General features: G+C 45.5%; 1 protein-coding gene across 1 annotated transcript in view; it reads right to left on the bottom strand.

Moving 5' to 3' along the window:
- LOC125453954 (lipoxygenase homology domain-containing protein 1) overlaps nucleotides 1-27,008 on the bottom strand; it is a 222,096-nt gene that overhangs the window by 115,758 nt on the left and 79,330 nt on the right. Inside the window, exons 7-8 of the mRNA XM_059649887.1 lie at nucleotides 7,293-7,373; nucleotides 2,396-2,580 (exon numbers count right to left, since the gene is read on the bottom strand). Coding sequence (XP_059505870.1) covers nucleotides 2,396-2,580; nucleotides 7,293-7,373 — 266 coding nt within the window. The remainder of the gene's footprint in view (nucleotides 1-2,395; nucleotides 2,581-7,292; nucleotides 7,374-27,008) is intronic.

The raw sequence follows: 27,008 nt of genomic DNA, 5'->3' as shown, positions 1-27,008 counted from the left end.
GCTCTCCTCGCTGGAGTTTAGAAGAATAAGGTGATATTATTGAAACATATAGGATTCTTAAGGGGCTTGACAGGGTAATGCTGTGAAGATGTTTCCCCTCACGGGAGAGTTCAGAACCAGACAGTATGATCTCAGAACGAAAGGGCACCAAGTTAAGATTGAGATGAGAAGGAATTTCCTCTCTCAGAGGGCTGAGAGTCTTTGGAACTCCTTGCCACAGAGAACTATAGCAGCAGAGTCCTTCTGAATTTTAAGGCTGAGATAGATAGATCTTTCATCAGTGGGGGAATTGAGGGTTACGGGGAAAGGACACAAAACTGGTCATGAGGAATGTGGGTCAACCATGATCGGCTGAAAGGTGAAGAAGGCTCGAGGGGTTGAGCAGCTACTCTTTTTCCTATTTTTTATAGTTATTCACATAATGATAATGTGGAAACTCGAAGAAAGTTAGCACGCATACAGAAACAGGGGATCTTATGGCACAGTGGTAGGGTACCAACTTCTAAGCCAGAGGCCTGGGTTCAAGTCCCACCTGCATGGCAGGTATGTAATAATATTGTTTAAATCCATATCTGGAACATATCTGAAACAGAAGTACCTGGGTGACCATTACAATGACAATTAAACTCAGCAGAGGATGAGACGGCTTGAGAGAGCAGCTTTTTTTACATTCATAGGACACGAGAGCTGCCATTTATTGACCATCCCAAATTGCCCTGCAGAAGATTGTGGTGAGCTGCCTTTTTGAACCGTTGCAGTCCATGTGCTGTAGGTAGACCCACAATGTCATTAAGGAGGAACATCCAGGATTTTGACCCAGTGACACTGAAGGAACAGTGATAGAATTTCCAAATCAGGATGTGAATGACTTGGACGCTAACTGCTTTTGGTGTGTTCCCATGTGTCTGCTGCCTTTGTTGTGGATTTGTAAGGTGCTGTCTAAGGATCTTTGGTGAATTTCTGCAGCACATCTTGCAGATAGTATATACTGCTGCTACCCAGTAAGAGGGAGTCGATGTGGTGCCAATCAAGAGGGTTGCTTTATCCTGGATGGTATTACCATCATTAGTGCTATTAGAACTTCACTCATCCAGGCAAATGGGGAGTATTCCATCATAGGCCTCACTTGTGCCTTGTAGATGGTGGATAGACTTTGGGACAGACTCAGGAGTGAGTTACGCACTGCAGTATTCCTAACCGCCTTCTCCTTGTTCCGGCATCTTGTTTCTGCCTGGTCAATCATTCGTTTGCTGTATGCAAGACCACATGCACAAAATGACTGCAACTGTTAGTCAACAAAATAACACTGAGTGCATTTCAAAAATAATCTGTCAGTTGCAAAATGTTTTGGAACACTCTCATACAATGGTATAGAAGTACAGGTTGTGATCTTTTGAAGATACGTAGCTAGTTTCAAGAACTGTTATTGTGTTGGTGTAAGGAATATTGTGTATATCTGTGCAAAACGCAAATTTCTTAGACCAGTTCTCTGATATTTTTGAGGCCAAAAGTCATAACATCAACTCTTGCGTGAGCAATTTTCTGAGGGTTGATTTGTCTGCCTTATGTGGGTCCAAGTGAAATCCAACAAAAAGACTGTTGTAATGGAGCAAAATGAGACCAACAAAACTAAAGGATTCGTGTTTGCCTTTATTCATAATGTGATCACTTTAATGGTTTGAATAGGTCGAAACAAAACTTAACACTTGAAATTCCGAATTTCATTGGTATTTCTAGGTATATGGCAAAAGTGAATTTTCATATCTCCAGGTTTGCTTTGCTTCTGAAATATTTGGGCTTTCTCCCTGAAAAACTAGGGTTGAATTTCACATGGGGTATATGAAAATTAAATCTTTTAGGCCAAAAAACAGGGTCAGCCTTTACACAAGATCAACTTTTGCACACATATATACGGCATTTCTAAATCAAACAAATTATTTTGTCAACCTGCATATAGAATAGATGCAGGAACTTGTCATGCATTTGTTGTAAGTGGGGACTGGAGATCTCATTATTTGTGGGCTGGGTACATACATTTATACTGAGCATGTAATTATGTTTAATTCTGCTGGTAACTTGCTGTCATCTGTCTTTTGCTCATCAGCCTAAGAGGTAGTTAGGAAGCAGTTGCAAGACAGCGGATGATGGTTGATTATTGAATTGGAATCTTTGTAAGTGTCATTGACAATGTCTAAGGTATTGCAGATAAGGTAGAGTAGAAGTTCTGCTTGATTGCCTTTTGGAGACTGAACAAGCGTTGGGGAATCTTTCATTGGGAGATTTTAAGTGAAAAGCATAATCAGCCTATAACAGATTGTCAGCAGAAGGGACAAGCTGATCAGTTTTGCCCCTTTCATAAGATCGAGTGTAGTAGCGAGAATGAAACATGGCTTACATTTAGGTACATCCATTGGGTTCAAACTTCCTAGCAGGTCCCGCACATAGAGTCCGTCTCCTTCCTCTTTACTAAGCCACTGGTTACAGGGGAAATAAAAACGGAGGTGGGGGCGGTTCATGTCAGTGATCACGAGCCGATCCAAGAACCAACTGGCACTCATTCCTGTGTTGTCATGTTCAATCCTAATACATGGCAAAGGGGGAAAGCATACCATACAGGTTGTTGAGTAAGAAAAACTAGAGGAAATTATCGCCAATGACAGACTACATGGTTACATTTAGGTTGGTAACAATTTTTGTCCGCAATTTTTCTCTGCCAATTCACTTTCCCAAGCTTAATTTTGCACTTTGATCATACGGTCTTATTATCGGTTCCTTGCTGGGCTCCAGTCCCATAAATGTTCTTTACCTCCTGAAATTTTGCCTGATTGTATCTTCAGCTGACTTCCACATTTGTGCCCTTCCAATCAGAATTCCTTATTAACCTTCAGACTAGGAATCATCGCTTTCTGTACTGAGATACTCAAGGGAGAGACCAAATCCCATCAGACCAGGATCTTGAGCACAGATTGATTCGAAAAGGAACTGAGAAAGGAGCAGGAGGAGGCCAATTGTCCCTATGAATCTGTTCCACCGTTCAACCCAAAGATAACTGATCATCTAATGCTAAGCCATTTTCCCCATTATCCACATATCTCCTTGTTGTCATTAGTAACCAGAAATCCAACAACTCAAGTCCTACTCCAGTGCCTTCATTTAAGAGTATAGGAAAAAAGAGATGGATTATAGGCTATTGGGCCCCTCCTTTGGGGAGGCTATGGCCTAGTAGTACTATCTTTAGACTATTAACACAGAAACTCAGCTAACTCGCTGGTGAGCTAGGTTTGAATCCCACATGGTAGATGGTGGAATGTGAATTCATTTAAAAAAAAATAAAATTAAGAATCTACATTGTCAATTGTCAGAAAAACCAATGTGGTTCACTAGTATCCTTCAGGGAATGAAATCTGCTATCCTCACCTGGTCTGGCCTACATGTAACTCCAGGCCAATAGCAATGTGCTTTACTCTCAACTGCCCTCTGAAATGGCCTAGCAAGCAGTTCCATGGCAGTTAGGGATGGGTAATATGGGCTGGCCAGTCATTGATGTTCACATCCTACATGTCAGTAAAAGAAAATGCCTGCTTAGCCTTTCGATGTTATCATTGGCTGATCTGATTGTAGCCTTAACTTCACTTTTGTGCTTGACCCTTAACCCTTGATATTTTTATAAATCAAAAATCTGCCTTAATTCAGCCTTAAATATACTCATTTAACAAGCCTTCAATGTTCACCGGGGGCGAGTGAGTAGAATTCCAAACACCAACAACACTAACTCTAAGAAGAAATTCCTTTTCATCCTCATTTTAACAGCAGCGCAGTGGCTCAGTGGTTAGCAGTGCTCCCTCACAGTGCCAGGAACCCAGGTTTGATTCCAGCTTCAGGAAACTGTCTGTGGGGTTTGCACGTTTTCTCTGTGTCTGTGTGTGTTTCGTCCAAGTATTTGGGTTTCCTCCCACAGTTCAAATGTTCTGCAGGTTTGGTAGATTGGCCATGCTAAATTATCCCATAGTGTCCAGGGGCATGCAATCTAGGTGGGTTAGCCATGGGAAATGCAAGGTTATAGGGATAGGATCGGTCTGGGAGGGATGCTCTGTGGACGGTCAGTATGGACTTTATGGGTCGAATGGTCCACACTGAAGGGATTCTATGGGAGACCCATTATTTTAAAACTGTGTACACTAGTTCTAAATTTCCCAATGAGTGGAAATATCCTGTTAGCATCTTCTTTGTCAAATCTCCTCAGAATCACATATTTCAATAAGATTATCTATCTCTCAGAATCATAGAATCAAAAAGTGCAGATGAGGCCCTTCAGCCCGTCAAGTCAGTACTGCCAAAAATATACTATTACTTACACTAGTCCCAATTTCCAGCACTAAGCTTAAGTCATGAATGTTATGATACTTCAAGTGCTTATCTAAACAATTCTTCAAGGCTGTGAGGCTTAAACCCCACTCCCTCCCATCAATTATCCTCCCAGATAGTGCTTTCCAGTCCACCACCACCCTTTGCATGAAATTTTGTTCTCTTAAATCCCTTCTAAGCATTCTGCCTTTCACTTTAAAACATGCCCCCTTGTTATTGACCCTTTGACTAAGGGGATCAGCTGCTTTCTTGCCACGCTGTCCATGCCTCTCATAATCTCAGATACCTCCATCACATTCCACCTCAACCTTTTCTTCTCCAATGAAAACAACGTGAGCGTATCCAGCCTCTTCATTGCTGAAATGCTCCATCCCAGGCAACATCCTGGTGCATCTCTTATACATCCCCTCAAGTGCAATCACAGCCTTCCTGTCGTGTGGAGACCAGAAAGCTGTGGCCTAATCACAGCTTCAGCATAATTTCCCTGCTCTCCTAATCTATGCCTTGACTGATAAAAGCAAGTATAATTCTTCTAAACTCTAACAAGTAAAGGCGCAAACTGTTCAATCTTTCTTCATAAAATAACACCTTCGTCCGAGAATGCAGTACTGCAGGACTGCCGTGAACTAAAAGGTGTGGCTTTTTGCCTTTCAGATAGATGTAAATGATAGCACAACACATTTTTAGGAACAGCAGGAAAGTCTTAGCTACTTGTTGTCATTTATCCCTTAACCAACACCAAAAGAAAAAGATTATCTAATTATTCGTGAGATGAGAGGAACTGCAGATGCTGGAGAATCCGAGATAACAAGGTGTGGAGCTGGATGAACACAACAGGCCAAGCAGCATCTTAGGAGCAGAAAGGCTGACGTTTCGAGACTAGACCCTTCATCAGAAAAGGAGGATGGGGAAGAGAGTTCTGAAATAAATAGGGAGAGAGGGGGAGGCGGACCGAAGATGGATAGAAGTGAAGATAGGTGGAGAGGAGACAGACAAGTTAAAGAGGTGGGGATGGAGCCTGTAGAGGCGAGTGTTGGTGGGGAGGTAGGGAAGAAATAGGTCAGTCCATGGAGGACGGACAGGTCAAGGAGGCGGGATGAGGTTGGTAGGTAGGAAATGGGGGTGCAGCTTGAGGTGGGAGGAGGGGATAGGTGAGAGGAAGAACAGGTTAGGGAGGCAGGGACGAGCTGGGATGGTTTTGGGATGCAGTGGGGGGAGGGGAGATTTCGAAGCTCGTGAAATCTACATTGATACCATTGAGCTTCTCCTCTATCCATCTTCGATCCGCCTCCACCTCTCTCCCTACTTATTTCAGAACGCTCTCCCCCACCTCCATTTCTGATGAAGCTTCTAGGCCCGAAACACCAGCTTTCCTGCTCCTAAGATGCTGCTCGGCCTGTTGTGTTCATCCAGCTCCACACCTTGTTATATCTAATTATTCGTCTTTGTTTGTGGGAGATTGCAGGGTGCAAATTGGCAGCCAACTTTCTCTATATTATCGCACGGACGACACTTCAAAGTGCTTCAGTGCTTGTAAAACAGGTTCCTTTCCATTTTAATTCTCTCTTTCATTGGCACTTTTTTTCTACAGAACCATTTCATAATGTGATGTCTATTCCTCTCACTTGATGTCCACACACAAGACACTTGCCAGGAAATTGCAAACAGCAGTGTAACAACTTATTCACTTTTCCCTTCCTAATCAAGGAATACAACTTCCGTATTGAACATTTGATTTGCTGTCCTGAAAAGTGAGAAATAACCAAGTACAGACCAAGAATTTAACTTTCGACATTTTGCAATGTTATAACAGACCCTCTACAGAGTTTCTTCCCACAGTCCAGAGATATGCAGGCTGGGTGGATTGGCCATTGCCTGTAGTGTTCAGGGATGTGTAGATTAGGTGGGTTATAGGGGTAATAGGTCTGGCAGGGATGCTCTGAGTGATGGTGGGGACTTGTTGGGCTGAAGGCCCTGTTTCCACACTTTAGGGATTCTATGATTATTTTATGATGAGACCCTCTTGATGGAGGAAGTGCCTAGAGAATGGCTCCTAGGCCTGGAGCCTGGTCTCTTGGAAGTGGCATTGCCTGGAGCAGGAACTCCTGGTGGCTGTAGGCTGGAGGCTGGAATCTTGGTAGTGGCAGTGCATGAAGCAGGAACTCCTGGGGTGGTAGGCCTGGAGCCTGGACTCAGTAGTTGTGGTGCTTGGAGCAGGAGGCTGAAGGCTGGGCTCTTAGTGCTTTCAGACCTGGGGTCTCCTGGGGCATTGGCGTTGTCGATACTGTTCCCGGAATGGGACTCCTTGAGGACCAGAACAACTTTCAGAGACTTGGCAGAAGCCCTGAGGCCATGCTCAATACCCCAATTTGGACAGAAAGTGAACTCTTATTTACATAATTTCTTTTTATCCTTATTTTACCTCAAAACTGTGTTGACAAAACACTTTTGATTGTTTCTTCAAGATATATGTGACAATAAATAAATTATTCATTCATGCATTCAGACAGTGCCTTCGATTTCTTAAACGATAGGGAAACTTTAAAGATCATACTTCTGAAATAGTATGCCAGACAGACTAGAATGGTGCTAGGTTAGTTGTTGATTTGTATTCAGAAGCAGCATTGATATACAAGTTACTACTGACCATAATCCTCCTGAATTCATAGAGGCAAATTACCCTTGGTTCCTATTTGTATTAGTGACCTTGTGTGCAAGCATGTTGTTGAGATTAAATTACTTGTAATAGCATCATGATCGAGCAGCTTATTAATAGTCACTACACACCATAATGGTCTCACTGGGAAAGGATTACAGATTGAATTGTACGAGTGCATTCCAACAAGAGTTCAATGTCTTCTGGAGAGAAGATGTTTTGCCAGAAGAAAAAAATGAATAGAAAATAATAAACAGAGACACGAAAATACCTTATTTTCTTTATTGGTCCCACATTGTTGGTCTTGATCCGGAAAACATCAGTTTTGTTTTTCTCAAAGGCTGTTCTACTTCTGCAATGCACACATCATGCAAAATGTTTTAATAGAAATTTACATGCCAAAAGTGAACTTTGATATCAGTTTGTTGGAACCAGCAGGCAAACTTGAGAAGACATGCATTTTTTTAAACCAAATGTGAATGCAAATTTTGGCTATATTCCATGTTATCACCAAAAATATTGCATTCACTAAAACAAAGCTTATAAAGGTATTTGTCAAACTAACTTTTTTTTAGATATTCATGCAAATACAATGTAAAAAATCATATCTATCTTTTCAATCTTGGGATGGACCAGTCAATAACTTGTAGTCCTTTTCAAACATAATATCTCAAAATTAATTAAAGTTAAAGTTGATAACCAATGACACTGCAAAAATGGCTGCTGCTAATAAGAATGGATGAAACTGAATGCGTTTGCATGGTATTCCCTGCATGTGAAAATTAAGAGACAGAGTAATGTTATGCCAAAGCATTTAGCATTCATCTGCCAATGTGATCAACAGTAGTTTCTGAGATATGTGTCCTTTCTGAGGAGATTTAACTTCCAGTATCCCAATTTACAACTTTTAGCAAGTTTTGAAAAGATTTGTACCTCAGGTTGAGGCTCTGGATGTGAGTTTGCTCGCTGAGCTGGAAGGTTCGTTTTCAGATGTTTCGTCACCATTCTAGGTAACAACATCCTGCAGTGTTTGTCATTGGACAAACAGGCAGAAAGCTAGCCACCAGGATACATGAACATCAATTAGCCACAAAACGACAAGACCCACTATCACTCGTATCCTTACATACAGATGAGGAAGGACACCACTTTGATTGGGACAACACATCCATCCTAGGACAAGCCAAACAGAGACACGCACGAGAATTCCTAGAAGCATGGCATTCCAACCGGAATTCCATCAACAAACACATTGATTTGGAGCCAATCTACCATCCTCTGAGAAAAAGAACAGGAAATGACATCACCAACACAGGAAATGACATCACCAACCCAAGGAAACCTAAACAGATAAATAGAAAGCGGGACATAACACCAGCGCTTCGTCGGAGGCTCACTGATGATGTTACCTAGAATGGTGACAAAACATCTGGGAACAAACCTTACAGCTCAGTGAACCAGCTTACATCTTGAACACAATAAAGACCCACTCTCTTGTGGACCGAGAGGAGGAGAGTGCTGTCTTGGAGGTGAAAGGAGGACGTCGGGTTGGCTGTGCACCCTTGCGACCAGTGGATCTTAATGCTGGCTTCGGCCTAACGCTGGTTCAGGGGAGCAGCCAACCTGCAACGATGGCTGCGGCAAGTGCTCGTGCCCCAGGTTAGGGGGTCCGGAACACCATCCGTGTTTCTGTAAAGAAGGTGGATGAAGGTGCACCTGTGGACCGCACCTTCTTCGTGAAGAGGGTCCTGTTGGACTGTTGTGGGTTTGCTGCTGCGGACATTTACTGCCTGCAGGATTTCCCCGGAGGGGGTTTTTACGATGTGACCTTCCGGAGTGCCAAGCTTTGCGAGCTCTTCCTGGAGGTTTTCAAGGAGAAAGGAGGTGAGGGCCCCCTCTCTGTATTGACCGCTGTCCCGCAGTTTGTGATGCCAGCGCAGAGGAGCCGTATGGTGACTGTACACATGTACAACCCGCATGTGCCAGCAGTTGATGTCCTGACCTTCCTCGGAAGGTATGTGAAGGTGGAAGGGGACCTAACTGACATCGTGGACCCCTTTGGCATCTGGACGAGTAAGAGGCAGGTCAAGGTGACGCTGAGGATGGGCGCAGACGGGAATGTCGCACACCCACCGTCCAGCTTCGCGATCGGCGGGAGCAGGGGCTACCTGACCTATGCAGGGCAACCTAAAGTCTGCCATGCCTGTGGTAGGTCAGGTCACGTGGCGGCCGACTGCAAAGCCACCATCTGCAGGGAGGAGGGACACCTTGCAAAGGATTGCCCACAAGAGAAAAGCTGCAACCTTTGCGGGGAAGCGGGCCACTTCTATAGGGCATGCCCGCGGCGGGGTACCACCTACGCCCAGGTCGCCGGCAGGGGAAATGCGGGGCCAGCCCCCCCGGAGGAGAGGAAGGCACCAGGGCCCAGCAAGGACCCCACTAATGTGCAGGAGGGCCAGGCCGTGCAGGAGGGCCCAAGGCCAGCAAAGCACCCCTGCAGGCTCCGCTCCCCCCCGACGACCCGGAGCCAATGGAGGCGGCGACAGGCGACCCAGGGGAGTGGACAACAGTCCGGAAAGCGAGGAGGAAGGTGCGTCAACGGGCCCAGGAACCACAACAATCAGGCGGGAAGAGGCAGCTACAGGGGGGCTATAAGAGCTCCTCTGATGAGGAGGATTCGGAGAGGGCCCACCCGAAGCAGAAGTTAAAGGTCTCGAGGGGGAAGGAAAGCAGCACCCCGCTTCCAGGTGACGGGAGGCGTCCTGAGGCTCCCTCCGACACCCAGTCAAGTGCCGCTGGAGCACTGGAGGGCCCCCTGGAACTTCCAGGCGGGAAGGAGGAAACAGCACGTCCCCAGCCTGACCCGGAGCCGGACCCTCCTGCCTCCGCACCCCTGACGGGGGGATGCCACCCGGAAGGCAGCACGGATGGTTTCCTGAGCCCAGAGAGCGTCCAGCAGTTAGCCCGGGCAATGGGCATGAAGGGACAGATGGAGGGGCTGGACCTTGGACTTGGGGAGGGTACTGCGGTCACTGCCCACAATGGGGGTACGAATTGCGAGCATTAATGTGCGCAGCGTCAAGTCAACCGCGAGATGTGTATCCACGTTGGCCTACCTGACCACCGTCAAGGCGGACCTCCTGTTTCTGCAGGAGTGCGGGATACCGCACCTCGGCAGGTACGGGAAATGGTCCGGCGCCTGGACCTGTGGGCCTTCGATCTGGTCGGGGGGTAACGACTGTCGCTCCTCGGGCCTGGCTATTATGCTGCGGGGACGCGACTTCACCATCTCTCAAGTTCAGGAGGTGGTGGGGGGGCGCCTCCTAGTGGCTGATGTCACCTACAGGAACGCTCCTCTGAGGCTGATCAACGTGTACGCCCCAGCGGTACGGAGTGAGCGGTTGGCCGTCCTGCAGCGGCTTCCACCCCTGCTGGCTACGTCCAGGCCGGTCATCCTAGGCGGAGACTTCACCTGCATCATTGATGCAGATGGAAGATCCGGCGTGGGGACAGCGGGTGGGGGGATTCAACTGGACGTCACGTCCAGATTCCTGATGGGCACGGTGAAGGACGCCAAGATGCTCGACGTCTTCAGCACCCCTGCAGACGGAGCGCAGCAGAGGTACACCTGGTCGCGGCCAGACGGGTCTATCCGCTCAAGGGTAGACTTCCTGTTTGTGTCACGGACGTTCTCGGTCAGATCCACCGGTGTCGAGCCGGTGTTCTTCTCTGACCACTGCCTCCTGTTGGCCGACTGTCACTTACAGGACGACCAGCCGGCCGGCAAGGGGACGTGGAAGCTCAACACGACTCTGTTGACCCCAGAGAACGTCGAGGAGCTTAAGAGGGAGTACGCCAGTTGGAGAACCGTGAAGCCCCTCTTTGAGTCTCCAGGCGACTGGTGGGAGACGGTGAAGGAGAACATCAAGAGGTTCTTTGTCCTCAAGGGTGTTCAGAAGGCAAGAGAGAGGCGGGGAAAGCTGTCGCGACTCCAGAAAAGGGTGCAGAACCTGCTCCTTCTGCAGTTGATGGGGGTCAATGTCACGGAGGACCTCCGCGAGGTGAGGGGCCAGCAAGCCTCGCTCTTCGCCGCGGAGGCCTCCAGGATAATCTTCCGGTCCAGGGTCCGCTCCCTGGAGCAGGACGAGACGTGCTCGCGTTTCTTCTTTCAGAAGGTGCACAAAGAGAGCTCTGTGCTTAGCCGGCTGAAGGAGGACGACGGCTCGGTGACATTGTCTCGGCCCGACGATTGAGGATCAGCAGATCCTTCAATGCCGGACTGTACGACACGAAGCCCACGGACAGCACGGTCTCCGAGTCATTCCTGTCGTCTATCACGGAGGTCTTAGACGACGGCACGAGGGAGTGGCTGGACTGGCCGATATCCCTGGACGAGCTGGCCAGAGCCCTCAAGTCCTTGCAGAGGAATAGGACTCCCGGAAGCGACGGCTTACCGGTCGAGCTGTATTCCGCTCTGTGGGGCCTGGTCGGCCAGGACCTGCTGGAGGTGTACGATAGTGCGCTTCGGGCAGGGTAAATGTGCAAGTCCATGAGGAAGGGCATCATCACCCTCATTTACAAGAGGAATGGGGAGAGGGAAGAAATTAAGAATTGGCGTCCCATTTCACTTTTGAACGTGGACTACAAAATCCTGGCCAAGGTCATTGCCAACCGGGTCAGGTCTGTCCTGGAGTCAGTGATTCACCCTGACCAAACCTGTGCTGTGCCGGGCAGGAAGATCGCTGAGAGCCTCGCGCTCATCAGGGATACGATCGCCTACGTACAGGACAGGCGGGTGGACACCTGCCTCGTCAGCCTGGACCAGGAGAAGGCCTTCGACAGGGTCTCTCATGCTTACATGAGGGACGTACTCTCCAAATTGGGGTTCGGGGAGGGCATCCGCAATTGGATCCGGCTGCTCTACGCCAACATCGTTAGCACAGTCTCGATCAACGGGTGGGAATCAGACAGTTTTCCTGTTGGATCTGGAGTCAGGCAGGGCTGCCCGCTCTCTCCTGCCTTGTTCGTGTGCTGTGTGGAGCCCTTTGCCGCCTCCATCAGGAAGGACGTGAGCCTGAAGGGCGTGACTATCCCAGGCAGCGGAGGCCTTCAGGTCAAGACCTCCCTGTACATGGACGATGTCGCCGTCTTCTGCATCGATTGTCGGTCGGTGAGTAGACTGTTGGACATCTGCGGCCAGTTTGAACTGGCCTCGGGTGCCAAAGTCAATAGGGGTAAGAGCGAGGTCATGTTCTTCGGGAACTGGGACGACCGCTCCTTCATCCCCCTCACCGTCAGGACAGACTACCTGAAGGTGCTGGGTGTTTGGTTTGGTGGAGCTGGGGCATGCACTAAGACTTGGGAGGAGCGTATCGCCAAATTGAAGCAGAAGCTGGGCAGGTGGATGCTCCGGTCCCTCTCCATCGCGGGTAAGAATCTGGTTGTCAGGTGCGAGGGGCTTTCGGTACTGTTGTATGTGGCGCAGGCCTGGCCTATTCCCTGGACCTGCGCCGCTGCGGTCACCCGGGCCATCTTCCATTTCATTTGGGGGTCGAGGATGGACCGGGTCCGCAGAGACACCATGTACAAAGACCTGGGAAATGGGGAAAAGGGCGTACCGAACGCCACCCTCGCCCTGACGGCTACCTTTTGTGTGCGGCTGCATCAAGCTGTGCATAGATCCTCAGTACGCAAACACCAAGTGTCACTACTTACTGAGGTTCTACCTGTCCCCGGTGTTGCGAAGGATGGGCCTGGCCTCGTTGCCGCGGAACGCTCCGAGTAGTTGGACCGTTCCGTACCACCTGTCCTTCGTGGAGAAATTTTTGAAAGGAAACACCTTTGACCACAAGGCCGTCAGGCAGTGGTCAGCACGTAGTATCCTCGGGACCCTTCGGGAAAGGGAGAGGGTGGATCCCGTCGTGTGGTTCCCCACGCAGACTGCCAAAGTCGTTTGGCAGAATGCCTCATCGCCAGAACTTTCAAACAAGCACAAGGACATTGCTTGGCTGGCGGTGAGAGGGGCTCTGCCAGTGAGATCCTTTATGCATGCCTGGAATCTCTGCGCCACCGCACGCTGCCCTCGAGGTGGCTGCGGGGGGGGGAACGAGACTGTCGATCACCTCCTTCTGGAGTGTGCCTATGCGCAGGAGGTCTGGAGGGGGATGCAGTGGTATTTGTCGAGGTTCGTCCCGAGCAGCTCCATGACGCGGGACTCCATGCTCTACAGGCTGTTTCCGGGGACGCATACCGAAACCAACATCAACTGCGCCTGGAGGACCATCAATGCGGTGAAAGACGCTCTTTGGTCTGCCCGCAACTTGCTGGTCTGCCAGCTGAAAGAACTGACCCCGACCGAGTGTTGCAGACTGGCGCACTCCAAGGTCCAGGACTACGTGCTGAGGGATGCGCTAAAGCTTGGGGCAGCCGCCGCCAAGGTGCGGTGGGGAAAGACCACCGTATGAGGCCCCTCGTCCAGAAAAGGGAAAAGAACCCAATCTGGTAACTGGGCCCAGCTGGCGCCTTCCCCAACTGGTCAGGGGGCCAACTGGGACTGTGCGGGGTGACGACTGCCGGGGCGGTTTCTTTGCTTTGTTTTTTTTTCTCTCTTTTGTTTTTTTCCTTTAGTTGGTGTATGTACCCCCGGGTGACCCGGAGTGGCTTGCATGACTGGGTAGGTGTATAAATGTTTTATTTTTTTGTACATTCTATGAATAAAGTATATTTTTTCAAATAAAAAAAAGGTGACGAAATGTCTGAAAACTAACCTTCCAGCTCAGCGAGCAAACTTACAACTTTTATTTTGTTTCAAATTCCATGGTGGATTTCTGCATGGTAGATGAAAATGTATTTTCATCTTTTAAGAATTTACTTTCTTTTTTGCTATTTCTGAGTACATAAATACTTTTAAAAAGATTGGTGGAATGTTTTAAAGCATAATCCACCTGAACTTCAAAAACTTTGTACAATTCCAGACGGAAGATTATCACACTAGAAAAGTACAACTTTTTGGTAAATACAGTGGCTCATGAATGAGCTAAAATATAGCATGAAACAACTGTTAGTGAGAGAAATGATGTTACAATGTGGAAAGACACTGGATGGAATGTTCCATTTAACAATGCTGGATGTCATGCTCACAAGACCTGATGTGAGATCTTAAATTATTTTAGAAACAGTACTTCCTTGTTTATTTCAAAATGGACTTTGCTGGGCCAAATATGGGTGCTATCAGTCATATGATTTTTGTGAGTATGTTACAATTCTAGAAGACATCCCACAGTATAATTATAAAGGACAAAGCTAAAACCAGCATCCTCCAGGAATCTCACACACACACTCCAATATGTTGACACTGAAGTCAAACTAATGCTAAAGTGTGGGAGTATAATACAGATTCATCTGCCTGTTAGGGATCGAGAACAAAAGGGAATTACTGAAAATCACTATGCCCAAAGTGGTACTAATGGTCCATCATCCATGTCATACAATAAGAAACTGATTTGGACGAGGGCCACAGAAGCCTAACCCTGTTATGCTTGCAGAAGTGCTAATAATTCTACTTACACCGACAGTGAATACTGAATCCCTGGCTAGAGATATGTAAACCAACTGTTAAACTGAAACTGTCTGCTTAATGGAACAATCTCATGACCAAAACTCCTCTGATCTTTGAAGTAGCCTCAGTGAAGTTAAAAACAGCTAGTCCACTGTTGATATCATAGTCTTGTAAAAATCTAATTGTTTCACAGTACAGAAGTTAAACGTTGATAAAGAGACAGACACAAGAAACTTATTTGTAAAAAGTGTGACCAATTTATGCAGCATAAGAAGTGGGTTTTGATTGTTTGGGCCATTGTCAGCATGGGTATGTTACAGGGATGGAGAGTTATTAACTTTAACTCTCACACCAGGGAGGAAGACAAACTTTTTTTAGCAATATTTAAGAATCTAACTGGTAATTCTACAACCAGAGTCCAGGTTTGGCTAAGCTCACCTACAGGCCAAGTCTTCTTCAAAATTTTGCTCTGATATAAAACTTGTATTCATCTCAAAAGTGAAAAAAGTCTGCACTATAACAATATCTTGCTGGGCCTTGATTAACTTTAAAAGGGATTCTGCAACTTCATCCAATTTCACCCACTTGAATAAAAACTCCTTTCGAAAAGAACCTTCACTGGATACCAACTTTCTGGACCCAAACAAAAATCATGTAAATTAATGTCCTTTTTCTTCAGTTACACTGATTGAAAACACTTTCCTTTTATTTCCCTTCCTTGTACGCTTGTAAGAATGTGTGTGTGTGACAATCATCCCTCAGTTTTGAATCGCGAATAAACTATTTTGACTTAACTGAAAACAGAGCATGGTATTGGTCATTTTAAACCTGTGCTTCACAAGTGCAATGCTCAGTGAAACTCTTTTTAAGAAAGTAAGTGAAAAAAATAATAAAAATAGCCTTGGGGGGGAAATTTGCTAAGGCTATTTGGGTGAGTTTAAACTAATTCAGCAGGGGGATGGGCACCAAAATTGTAGTTCGACTATAGAAAAGGTTGAGAATAGGGTGGTCCGAAATAAAGTTTCAGGGAAGCAAGATGGCACCGGCAAGCAAGAAGTTGGATTGAAGTGTGTCTACTTCAATGCCAGAAGCGTCTGGAATAAGGTGGGTGATCTTGCAGCATGGGTTAGTACCTGGGACTTCAATGTTGTGGCCATTTCAGAGACATGGATAGAGCAGGGACAGGAATGGTTGTTGCAGGTTCCGGGATTTAGATGGTTCAGTAAGAACAGAGAAGTTGGTAAAAGGAATGGAGGTGTGGCATTGTTGGTCAAGGACAGTATTACAGTTGCAGAAAGGATGTTTGGGGACTCGTCAACTGAGGTAGTATGTGCTAAGGTTAGAAACAGGAAAGGAGAGGTCACCCTGTTGGGAGTTTTCTATAGGCCTCCGAATAGTTCCAGAGATGTACAGGAAAGGATAGCAAAGACGATTCTCGATAGGAGTGAGAGAGACAGGGTAGTTGTCATCGGGGACTTCAACTTTCCAAATATTGACTGGGAACACTATAGTTCGAGTACTATAGATGGGTCAGTTTTTGTCCAGTGTGTGCAGGAGGGCTTCCTGACACAGTATGTAGATAGGCCAACAAGGGGCAAAGCCACATTAGATTTGGTACTGGGTAATGAGCCCGGCCAAGTCTTAGATTTGGAAGTAGGGGAGCACTTTGGTGATAGCGATCACAATTCTGTTATGTTTACTTTAGTGATGGAAAGGGATAGGTATATACCACTGGGCAAGAGTTATAGCTGGGGGAAAGGCAATTACGATGAGATTAGACAAGGTTTAGGCAGCATAGGATGGGGAAGGAAACTGCAGGGGATGGGCACATTAGAAATGTGGACCTTATTCAAGGAAAAACTCCTGTGTGTCCTAGATAAGCATGTACCTGTCAGGCAGGGAGGAAGCTGTAGAGTGTGGGAGCCGTGGTTGACGAAGGAGGTAGAATCTCTGGTCAAGAGGAAGAAGAAGGCTTATGTTAGGATGAGATGTGAAGGCTCAGTTAGGGCACTTGAGGGCTACGAGGTAGCCAGGAAAGACCTAAAGAGAGAGCTCAGAAGAGCCAGGAGAAGACATGAGAAGTTGTTGGCTGATAGGATCAGGGTAAACCCTAAGGCTTTCTATAGGTATTTAAGGAATAAAAGAATGACCAAAGTAAGATTAGGCCCAATCAAGGATAGTAGTGGTAAGTTGTGTGTGGAGTCAGATGAGATAGGGGAAGCGCTAAATGAATATTTTTCAACAGTATTCACTCTAGAAAACGACAATGTTGTCGAGGAGAATACTGAGATACAGGCTACTAGACTAGGTGGGATTGAGGTTCGCAAGGAAGAGGTATTAGAAATCCTTCAGAGGGTGAAGATAGATAAGTCCCCTGGGCCGGATGGGAGTTATCCTAGGATCCTCTGGGAAGCCAGGGAGGAGATTGCCGAGCCTTTGGCATTGATCTTTAACTCGTCATTGTCTACAGGAATAGTGCAAGACGACTGGAGGATTGCAAATGTGGTTCCCCTGTTCAAGAAGGGGAGTAGAGACAACCCTGGTAATTATAGACCAGTGAGCCTTACCTCAGTTGTTGGTAAAGTGTTGGAAAAGGTTATAAGGGATAGGATTTATAATCATCTAGAAAAGAATAAATTGATTAGGGATAGTCAGCACTGTTTTGTGAAGGGAAGGTCGTGTCTCACAAACCTTACTGAGTTCTTTGAGAAGGTGACCAGACAGGTAGATGAGAGTAAACTGGTTGATGTGGTGTATATGGATTTCCGCAAGGCATTCGATAAGGTTCCCCACAGTAGGCTATTGTACAAAATGTGGAGAAATGGGGTTGTGGGAGATATAGCAGTTTGGATCAGAAATTGGCTTGATGAAAGAAGACAAAGTGTGGTAGTTGATGGGAAATGTTCATCCTGGAGACCAGTTACTAGTGGTGTACCGCAAGGGTCGGTGTTGGGTCCACTGCTGTTTGTCATTTTTATCAATGACCTGGATGAGGGCGTAGAAGGATGGGTTAGTAAATTTGCAGACGACACTAAGGTCGGTGGAGTTGTGGATAGTGATGAAGGATGCTGTAGGTTACAGAGAGACATAGATAAGCTGCAGAGCTGGGCTGAGAGTTGGCAAATGGAGTTTAATGCGGACAAGTGTGAGGTGATGCATTTTGGTAGGAGTAACCAGAAGGCAAAGTACTGGGCTAATGGTAAGATTCTTGGTAGTGTGGATGAGCAGAGAGATCTCGGTGTCCATGTACATAGATCCTTGAAAGTTGCCACCCAGGTTGACAGGGCTGTTAAGAAGGCATACAGTGTTTTAGCTTTTATTAATACAGGGATCGAGTTCCGGAGCCAAGAGGTTATGGTGAAGCTATACAAAACTCTGGTGCGGCCACACTTGGGAGTATTGTGTACAGTTCTGGTCACCGCATTATAAGAAGGATGTGGAAGCTTTGGAAAGGGTGCAGAGGAGATTTACTAGGATGTTGCCTGGTTTGGAGGGAAGGTCTTATGAGGAAAGGCTGAGGGACTTGAGGCTGTTTTCATTAGAGAGAAGAAGGTTGAGAGGTGACTTAATTGAAACATATAAAATAATCAGAGGGTTAGATAGGGTGGATAGGGAGAGCCTTTTTCCTAGGATGGTGACGGCGAGCACGAGGGGGTATAGCTTTAAATTGAGGGGTGAAAGATATAGGACAGATGTCAGAGGTAGTTTCTTTACTCAGAGAGTAGTAAGTGAATGGAACGCTTTGCCTGCCACGGTTGTAGATTCGCCAATTTTAAGTCGTCATTGGATAAGCATATGGACGTACATGGAATAGTGTAGGTTAGATGGGCTTGAGATCGGTATAATAGGTCGGCACAACATCGAGGGCCGAAGAGCCTGTACTGTGCTGTAATGTTCTATGTTCTATGCTAAACTATCCCTCCAGGAATGTTTGTTACTGAAGGAAGGCTAATTGATAATAAACATCATTAATTGAAAATTGTTGAAAGGCTGAGGAAAAAATATTAATGACGATCCATAATTACAGAAAGTTGTTTGAACTTTTATAGAGATTAACTGATTCAGTGATCACTGAACACCTTAAGCCAATGCTTCCCAAACCGTTTCCCACTGTGACCCTGTTTTTAGACTTGAAAACAGACACAACACCTCAGGAGGATTGGCTAGCTAATGGGAAGCAGAGAGTAGGGACAAATAGTTTTTTTTTGTGCTGGCAGAATGCCACAAGTCGTATGCCATAAGATCAGTGCTGTGTCATCTTCGATCTATGGCAATGTGTTACCCCCTACACCACTTTACACAGTAATCTTTGGTGTGACACCTTGCCAAATGCCTTCCAGGAATCTTAAGTACAACACATCCACTGGTTCCTCTTTATCCACAACATAAGACTATATCCTACATTTTCATCTGTTACCCTGATGTACTTATGTAAGCTATGTTTCCTTTGGTTAACACACAAAACAATACTTTTCACTGTATCTCAATATATGTGACAATAATAAATCAAATCAAAAAATCAAGTTAGTTCTTCGATGAACTCCAATAAATTCCTATCTACAAAACCATGTTGGTGGTGCCTGATTACCTTGTACCTAGAGGCCTCTTATGCTGTCTTTAATAGTAGCTTCTAACATTTTCCCTTTGACAGACACCTAACAAAGGGTTTGTGAAATACTTCGTATAGTGATATTACTAGCACAAAGCCCACCTATGTCAGGTAAAGCATAGGTTAGCTCCTTCTACATTACTCCCAAAATAGGCTTCACCTGCAATCTCAAAGCAACATGCACTTGTTTGGCATGTTATTTCCTCCAATATAGGCAATCATAATTTAACTTAACAAGAAACATTTAAATACATATGAATGATGAGCTTTATTTAATAATGAAACAATCTTGTTTCTACATCCTATTATTCATATAGTATTTTTTCAATTCATCATACGAATACACATTCTCACTGTTGCTTTATGTAATAAAATCGATTGGTCATCTTTCTCTTCTATAGCTACATGGATAATTATCATCATGCCAATGTTTTTTTGAAATGACCGACCATCTGTAATACTTTCACTATTATCCAGGTGTGAACTTAAACTGAAAACAACATCAAAATAACAAACCACGTTCCAGCAGGAGAATTTTCCCATAATACTTACCTGCATGGATTATGTACATACTTGTTATTTTTAGAACAGGGAACGAGTCGTTTATCAATTGAACACTTAAAAAAAAGATACATGATATCCCATCCCATTTATTATAATGTGTACTTCCTTGATCCAATAGCCAGTTTTACAGAATGCCTGAAGTGCACACATGATAAATTGGTCTAAAATTTCATGTATTCTTTTTCCTCCAAGTTGCTGAAGAAAAAGAAAACAGCAGCTGCTAGCAACAAGCGAAGAAACGGTTGAAGATTCATGATATTTCATCGTCTTTATCAGATTTGGTAACTCTTAGATAGCCCAGTTCATCTTCTGTCTCCAAATTCCTACATTCAAAGGTTAGCCAAATCCTGATAAATCCGTCTGAAATCTCATGCATTTTCTCAATCCCAAAATCTGGACATTCTGAGAGAAAAAAAGGGCAACAAAGGATTAATGTTAGCTCCTTAAATGTTGGTACATTATCTTCTACCCTCTTATCATGGCTTTCTGTGTTTTCAATGACAAATCAGAACCTTTTTGAAAGATTGCTGAACATTGCAATGAGAGTGTGTGGGGTTGTAGAAAAATCACTTGGACAGCAAATTCGCAGCAGCATTGAGGCTTATTTTCAGGGCCTAAACCATAAATTGTGTCTTAGCAGTATGCAGATTTTCAGATAATCAGTTGTCTTTGAGTCAAATAGAAGAAAGCCTGATTTGGCAATGTGATTTTGCTATACCAGATTACCTCCTTGGCAGTGAAAATTAAAATTTTGAGACTTCAGGACTCAAAGCTAATAAAATGGCGCAGTAAATGCACATGAAGGCAAGATTAGTTATACACTTTTGTTCAAGGTTTATAGTCACTATTTCCTCCCTGAAAATAAAACAGCAACATATATACTTGGTAGTTGCCAAAATGAGGATTATTTCATCTGCTATAGCCCCAAAGATGTGCAGGCTAAGTGGATTAGCAATGGGAAATGCAGGGTTGCAGGCACAGGGTGGGTCTAGGTGGGATGCTCTTCAGAGAGTTGGTATGGATTCAATGGGCCAGATAGCCTGCTTCCACACTGTAGGGATTCTATGATATGGAGATCCCACACAATTTTGTGGGTGACTTCTTTGCTAATCATCCTAAAGTGAGATGGATTACACAAATACAGTGTTTGTTTCCCCATGAAATCCCCCAGGTACTGACACTTTAAACAGTGTCATTAGCTGCTCCAGCAGAGGTTTTCTGGGGCTTGAAGGTTCTGAGCCAAAACAGTGAACCTCATTATTGTGAACACAATCATTTAGAGAATTGTGTCCCATCCCCATAAGTGACAAACACTGAATAGTGCCAGAGCCTCAAGAAACCATCCTCCACTGGAATGCTCACAAAACACACCTATTGGGATCTTGTGCACCATTTGTGAAGCAGAGCTTTGAATCCCGACAGGTCCATGGGAATGCACCAAGGAAACATATATTTTGTAGACTCTCATGATGTCACCACCTGGTCTCCCTGGTGATGAAGGTCCCCAAAGTAGTAAACCTCTTGGCCACAAGATGGTAGCTCAGCACTGCTGGTGGTGCCAGTGGGAGCAGTGGCTGCAGGCCATTCATGCCCCTTCAGAAGCCAGGGTCACACTGAGAGCCTCAGAGCCCAAGTGAGTGGAGGCAGGGCAGATACCTTGGGAAACAGGGACACAGAGGTCAGAGACAGTGGCCCATTGCCCATATGTCTGAAACAAACACAGAGCAGCCGAGAGCCAAGGGCCCTTTAGTGACCAGAGAGTCCCTAGAAAAGCAGACATGGTTTGATGGGCAACTTTGTGAACTGGAGTGAGACCTTCATTTCAGGGGTAAGAAGTGGCAACTGGTTCATTCATAAGTTTAAGTGACATTCCTCTGTACCAGCCAGAAATGCTGCAACAGACCTTTCCATTTATCAGATTAATTCCTGGGGTAGTTTTGCAGCATCTTGTTCTCTACCATGTTTAAGTGGACCCGTTTGCCATGGTTACCGCCACTGCATAAAATGCTGCTGATGGACCCATTGTGGGCTCACGGAATAAATACATTCCTCATTTTACTTTAAAAAGTGAAGCTAAAGTAAGTTCAAGTAATTGCTTTAGTGACAGGGTCATATTTTTTAACCGTAAGGTTGATAAGGTTCCCCATGGTAGGCTCATTCGGAAGGTCAGGAGGAATGGGATACAGGGGAACTTAGCTGCTTGGATACAGAATTGGCTGGCCAACAGAAGACAGCGAGTGGTAGTAGAAGGAAAATATTCTGCCTGGAAGTCAGTGGTGAGTGGAGTTCCACAGGGGTCTGTCCTTGGGCCTCTACTGTTTGTAATTTTTATTAATGGCTTGGACGAGGGAATTGAAGGATGGGTCAGCAAGTTTGCAGACGACACAAAGGTCAGAGGTGTCGTTGACAGTGTAGAGGGCTGTTGTAGGCTGCAGCGGGACATTGACAGGATGCAGAGATGGGCTGAGAGGTGGCAGATGGAGTTCAACCTGGATAAATGCGAGGTGATGCATTTTGGAAGGTCGAATTTGAAAGCTGAGTACAGGATTTAGGATTCTTGGCAGCGTGGAGGAACAGAGGGATCTTGGTGTGCAGATACATAGATCCCTTAAAATGGCCACCCAAGTGGACAGGGTTGTTAAGAAAGCATATGGTGTTTTGGCTTTCATTAACAGGGGGATTGAGTTTAAGAGTTGTGAGATCTTGTTGCAGCTCTATAAAACTTTGGTTAGACCGCACTTGGAATACTGCGTCCAGTTCTGGGCGCCCTATTATAGGAAAGATGTGGATGCTTTGGAGAGGGTTCAGAGGAGGTTTACCAGGATGCTGCCTGGACTGGAGGGCTTATCTTATGAAGAGAGGTTGACTGAGCTCGGTCTCTTTTCATTGGAGAAAAGGAGGAGGAGAGGGGACCTAATTGAGGTATACAAGATAATGAGAGGCATAGATAGAGTTGATAGCCAGAGACTATTTCCCAGGGCAGAAATGGCTAGCACGAGGGGTCATAGTTTTAAGCTGGTTGGTGGAAAGTATCGAGGGGATGTCAGAGGCAGGTTCTTTACGCAGAGAGTTGTGAGAGCATGGAATGCGTTGCCAGCAGCAGTTGTGGAAGCAAGGTCATTGGGGTCATTTAAGAGACTGCTGGACATGTATATGGTCACAGAAATTTGAGGGTGCATACATGAGGATCAATGGTCGGCACAACATTGTGGGCTGAAGGGCCTGTTCTGTGCTGTACTGTTCTATGTTCTATGTTCTATGTAACGAGCAGCTGTACAGTAATGTGACCAATGGGGCCTTCATGTTCCTAATGCTGAATCGCACAAGGCCTCAGTGCACATGGGACAATAATATTGTGGCCTGGTTAGTCACCGCTGTACATTACCACAATGCATCGTGGTTCAAACACTCTCCCATATGTTGTACTGAGACAGTCACAACCAAGTAATTACAGCACAATTAAAAAGAACAAAACATTAATAAATGGAATGGAATCACAGGTTAATTGAAGAAGCCATTGATTCTTTAACAGCACATGATAAGAAGGTCTAGAATCTCATGTGTTTTCTTACATCTCAAAGAACCAGCCGGACGTTGGATGATCTTATTATATCTGAAGATACATGATATTCCATCCTTTTTGCTATGTTTTGTCAAACTTAAGCTTAATACTCAGCATCAAAGAGTGGTTCTGATCCCCTGCTGGAAGTTGAACCTGTGTCGATGTGGGGTGACAACAGAAGCTGCAGAATGATGTTCATCATCTTCTTAAAACAAGCCTAATGCCAGTCATTGCCTCAGTTTATACATGTGTAATGACCACTTCGAAAAGTGACTGGTAACTTGTGCTACAGCTTGCAGAAAAACTCCAAAGCTTAGCAGGAGGAAACTAAAGGAGAAAAATGTGCAAAAGCTCTTCCAAGCAGCAAGGATGTAGTTTCAGCAGGATGCATTGTTCCAGGGGAACGTTTCAACCTGATTCATTCTTCTCTCAACAGTTATACAAATTTCCCTGATAAAAGCAGTCTTCAAGACCTTCCCAGCATTTCCACAACTTTTAACAGCAGCAGGAGATTGCCAGTAAACTAAAGGAGATAAAATGCCACAAATAGTGCACCGATTTATGCCCCTACTTTGGGCTCAGAATGACCGATACAACCTCAACCTCAAACCCGTCCGTTGAGGTCACTAGCAAACCAGACGTAGTTTGTTGGCAAGACTCCCAAGGGCTTAATAGCCCTGACAGTGGTTGGGGGAGTTCATCATGCATGAATAACAACCCATGCTCCTGAAGGCTCATCCCTTGTTCAAAGGCAATTGAGATGGGGAAGACCTGCTGAGGGCCATTCCCTTGCTGTTGCTGCTGATCCCTCTTTTGACTTGCCGCACACTGCGAGAGCCCACAACTGCTATGACTCCATTGTGGCCTGGGATCCCGAGACCATCTTGGGTAGGCATTGCCTCAGGAGGCACCACCTCTTCAATAATGTTGCTGCCTAACAGAGCTGCAGATTTCTGAGTATCAATGGGTGGAACTTACACTCTTAGGGCCCTCGATCTCGCAGAATGGTCACCATTATCCATCTGAATGACTAAGTAGTACTTAATGCATTGGGCCTTCCTTATAAGACATGGTACAGGCTCCTGTTGACTCTAATTACAGGAAAGGCCCCTATCACCTCCATTAAATGCTGCCCATGATGTGGATGAGTGCAGGGGTATACTGGGCAAGTTGCAACTATTAACAGCCTTGCATTACTTCAAAAGACAAAACATAGCAAAACAGGTCTAAAATTTCATGTATTTTCTTGAAAGACAACACAAACACATCTAAGTAGTGAAATCCAGTATCTTTCTTCTTTCGTTTGCTGAATGTGAACCTAAAGTGTCAGTGGATACCTCTTCTCTGTGCTGTTGAAATGGATAAATACATTTAGGTTAAGGTTATTTGACAACTGAGGAACAATGGTTTCATTTAATTTAAATAATAAATATGGCACATACTTAACAATCACTTTTTTGCACTCAAAGTTAACTTTGATCTATAATGATTAAATTATGTTCTTGTACTAAGTGCTTTCAATTATTAGACGAAAAACATTTTTCTCTTGCATTTCGCACCTTTGTGCTAAGTTCAATTCTTTTTCATTTAGTTCATTTTCAAATCATGTCTAGAAGCTACTGGCAACTGGTATGAGAAGTTGGAAGAAGCCATAAATCTTGTGTAAGAATACTTAATTATTCACAGCGCCATTTTAGGCGCTGTCATTGTTAAATTGCTAATCAAATATCTCACGTTATGTCAATTAACATCATGAACTCACTGCAATGTTGCTAACATGAAGTGAATCATTAAACAGACATATTGCATACACTACAATCTTGTGTAGTCTTTTTAATATGAAGCCCTATGTCATATCATAGTGCAAAACTGTAGATAAAATTCTGCCATTGGAAGGTCTTATCAACAGGTCAACATTTTACGATCATGAACAAACTGAAACATTTAAAAGATGTTATCGCAGAATACTGAATATTTCTGTTAGCACATGAAATTTCTAATGATCAAACTCAGATAAAAAAAAGAAATACGAACTGCTTAAAAGCATGATAGAATTTCTTTATTTACTTTCTTTTGTATTTTTAATTAAGGTTTCATTTGAAGACCTTAGAACCTCCCAAAAACCTGCGCTTGAACTGTCTATTTTTCTCCCAGAACAGTGACTTTTTAATCTGATAGCAGGTCCTGCAGTTTTGCCATGTGAACAATAATTTCCAAGCTGCAGCCAAACCATGTCAGTCACACAAACAATAGAAAGCTTCTTTCTCAGTCTTAAACTAAATTTAAACTTTTTATTTATTCTGAAAAATATTCTGGGAAACTAGAAAGGTTGCTTGTTCCTTAACTGAGGTAACAAGGTGCAGAGACAATGGGAAGCGCAGATGCTGGAGAATCCGAGATAACAAAGTGGGGAGCTGGATGAACACAGCTGGCCAAGCAGCATTTTAGGAGCATAAAAGCTGATGTTTCGGGCCTGGACACTTCATCAGTAAAGGTTGGGGGAGAGGGGTCTGAAATAAATAGGGAGAGAGGGGGAGGCGGATCGAAGATGGATAGAGGAGAAGATAGGTGGAGAGGAGACAGACAAGTCAAAGAGACAAGGATGCAGCTAGTAGAGGTGAGTGTAGGTGGGGAGGTAGGGAGGGGATAGGTCAGTCTGGGGAGGACGGACCGGTCAAGGGGACAGGATGAGGTTAGTAGGTAGGAAATGGGGTTGCGGCTTGAGGTGGGAGGATGGGATAGGTGAGAGGAAGAACAGGTTAGAGACGTAGGGACGAGATGGACTGGTTTCAGGATGCAGTGGGGGGAGGGGAGATTTTGAAGCTTGTGAAATCCACATTGATACCATTGGGCTGCAGAGTTCCCAAGTGGAATATGAGTTGCAGGTCCTGCAACCTTCGGATGGCATCGTTGTGGCACTGCAGGAGGCCCAGGATGGACATGTCGTCTAAGGAATGGGAGGGGCTGTCAAAATGGTTCGTGACTGGGAGGTGCAGTTGTTTATTGCGAAAGGAGCATAGGTGTTCTGCAAAGCTGTCCCCAAGCCTCCGCTTGGTTTCCCCAATGTAGAGGAGGCCACAACGGGTACAGCGGATGCAGTATACCACATTGGCAGACGTACAGATGAACGTCTGTTTGATGTGGAAAGTCATCTTGGGTCCTGGGATGGGGGTGAAGGAGGAGGTATGGAGGCAGGTTTAGCATTTCCTGCAGTTGCAGGGGAAGGTGCCAGGTGTGGTGGGGTTGGAGGGGAGTGTAGAGCAGACAAGGGAGTCGCGGAGAGAGTGGTCCCTCCAGAAAGCAGACAAGGATAGGGATGGAAAAATGTCTTTGGTGGTGGGATCGGATTGTAGATGGTGGAAGTGTCGGAGGATGGTGCATTGGATCCGGAGGTGGTGGGGTGGTATGTGAGGACGAGGGGGATTCTCTTTTGGCTGTTATTGTGGGGGCGGGGTGTGAGGGATGAGTTGCGGGAAATGCGGGAAACACAGTTGAGGACGTTCTCGACCACTGCGGTGGGGGGAGTTGTGGTCCTTGAAGAATGAGGACATCTGAGATGTACGGGAGTGGATTGCCTCATCCTGGGAGCAGATGCAGCGGCGGCGAAGGAATTGGGAATAGGGGATGGAATTTTTGCAGGAACGTGAGTGGGACGGGGTGTATTCTAGGTAGCTGCGGGAGGTTGTGGGCTTGA

Source organism: Stegostoma tigrinum, chromosome 1 (genome assembly GCF_030684315.1).
Source record: "Stegostoma tigrinum isolate sSteTig4 chromosome 1, sSteTig4.hap1, whole genome shotgun sequence".
In the NCBI taxonomy this organism is placed as follows: Eukaryota; Metazoa; Chordata; class Chondrichthyes; order Orectolobiformes; family Stegostomatidae; genus Stegostoma; species Stegostoma tigrinum.
This window is presented reverse-complemented; position numbering and strand designations above follow the sequence as displayed.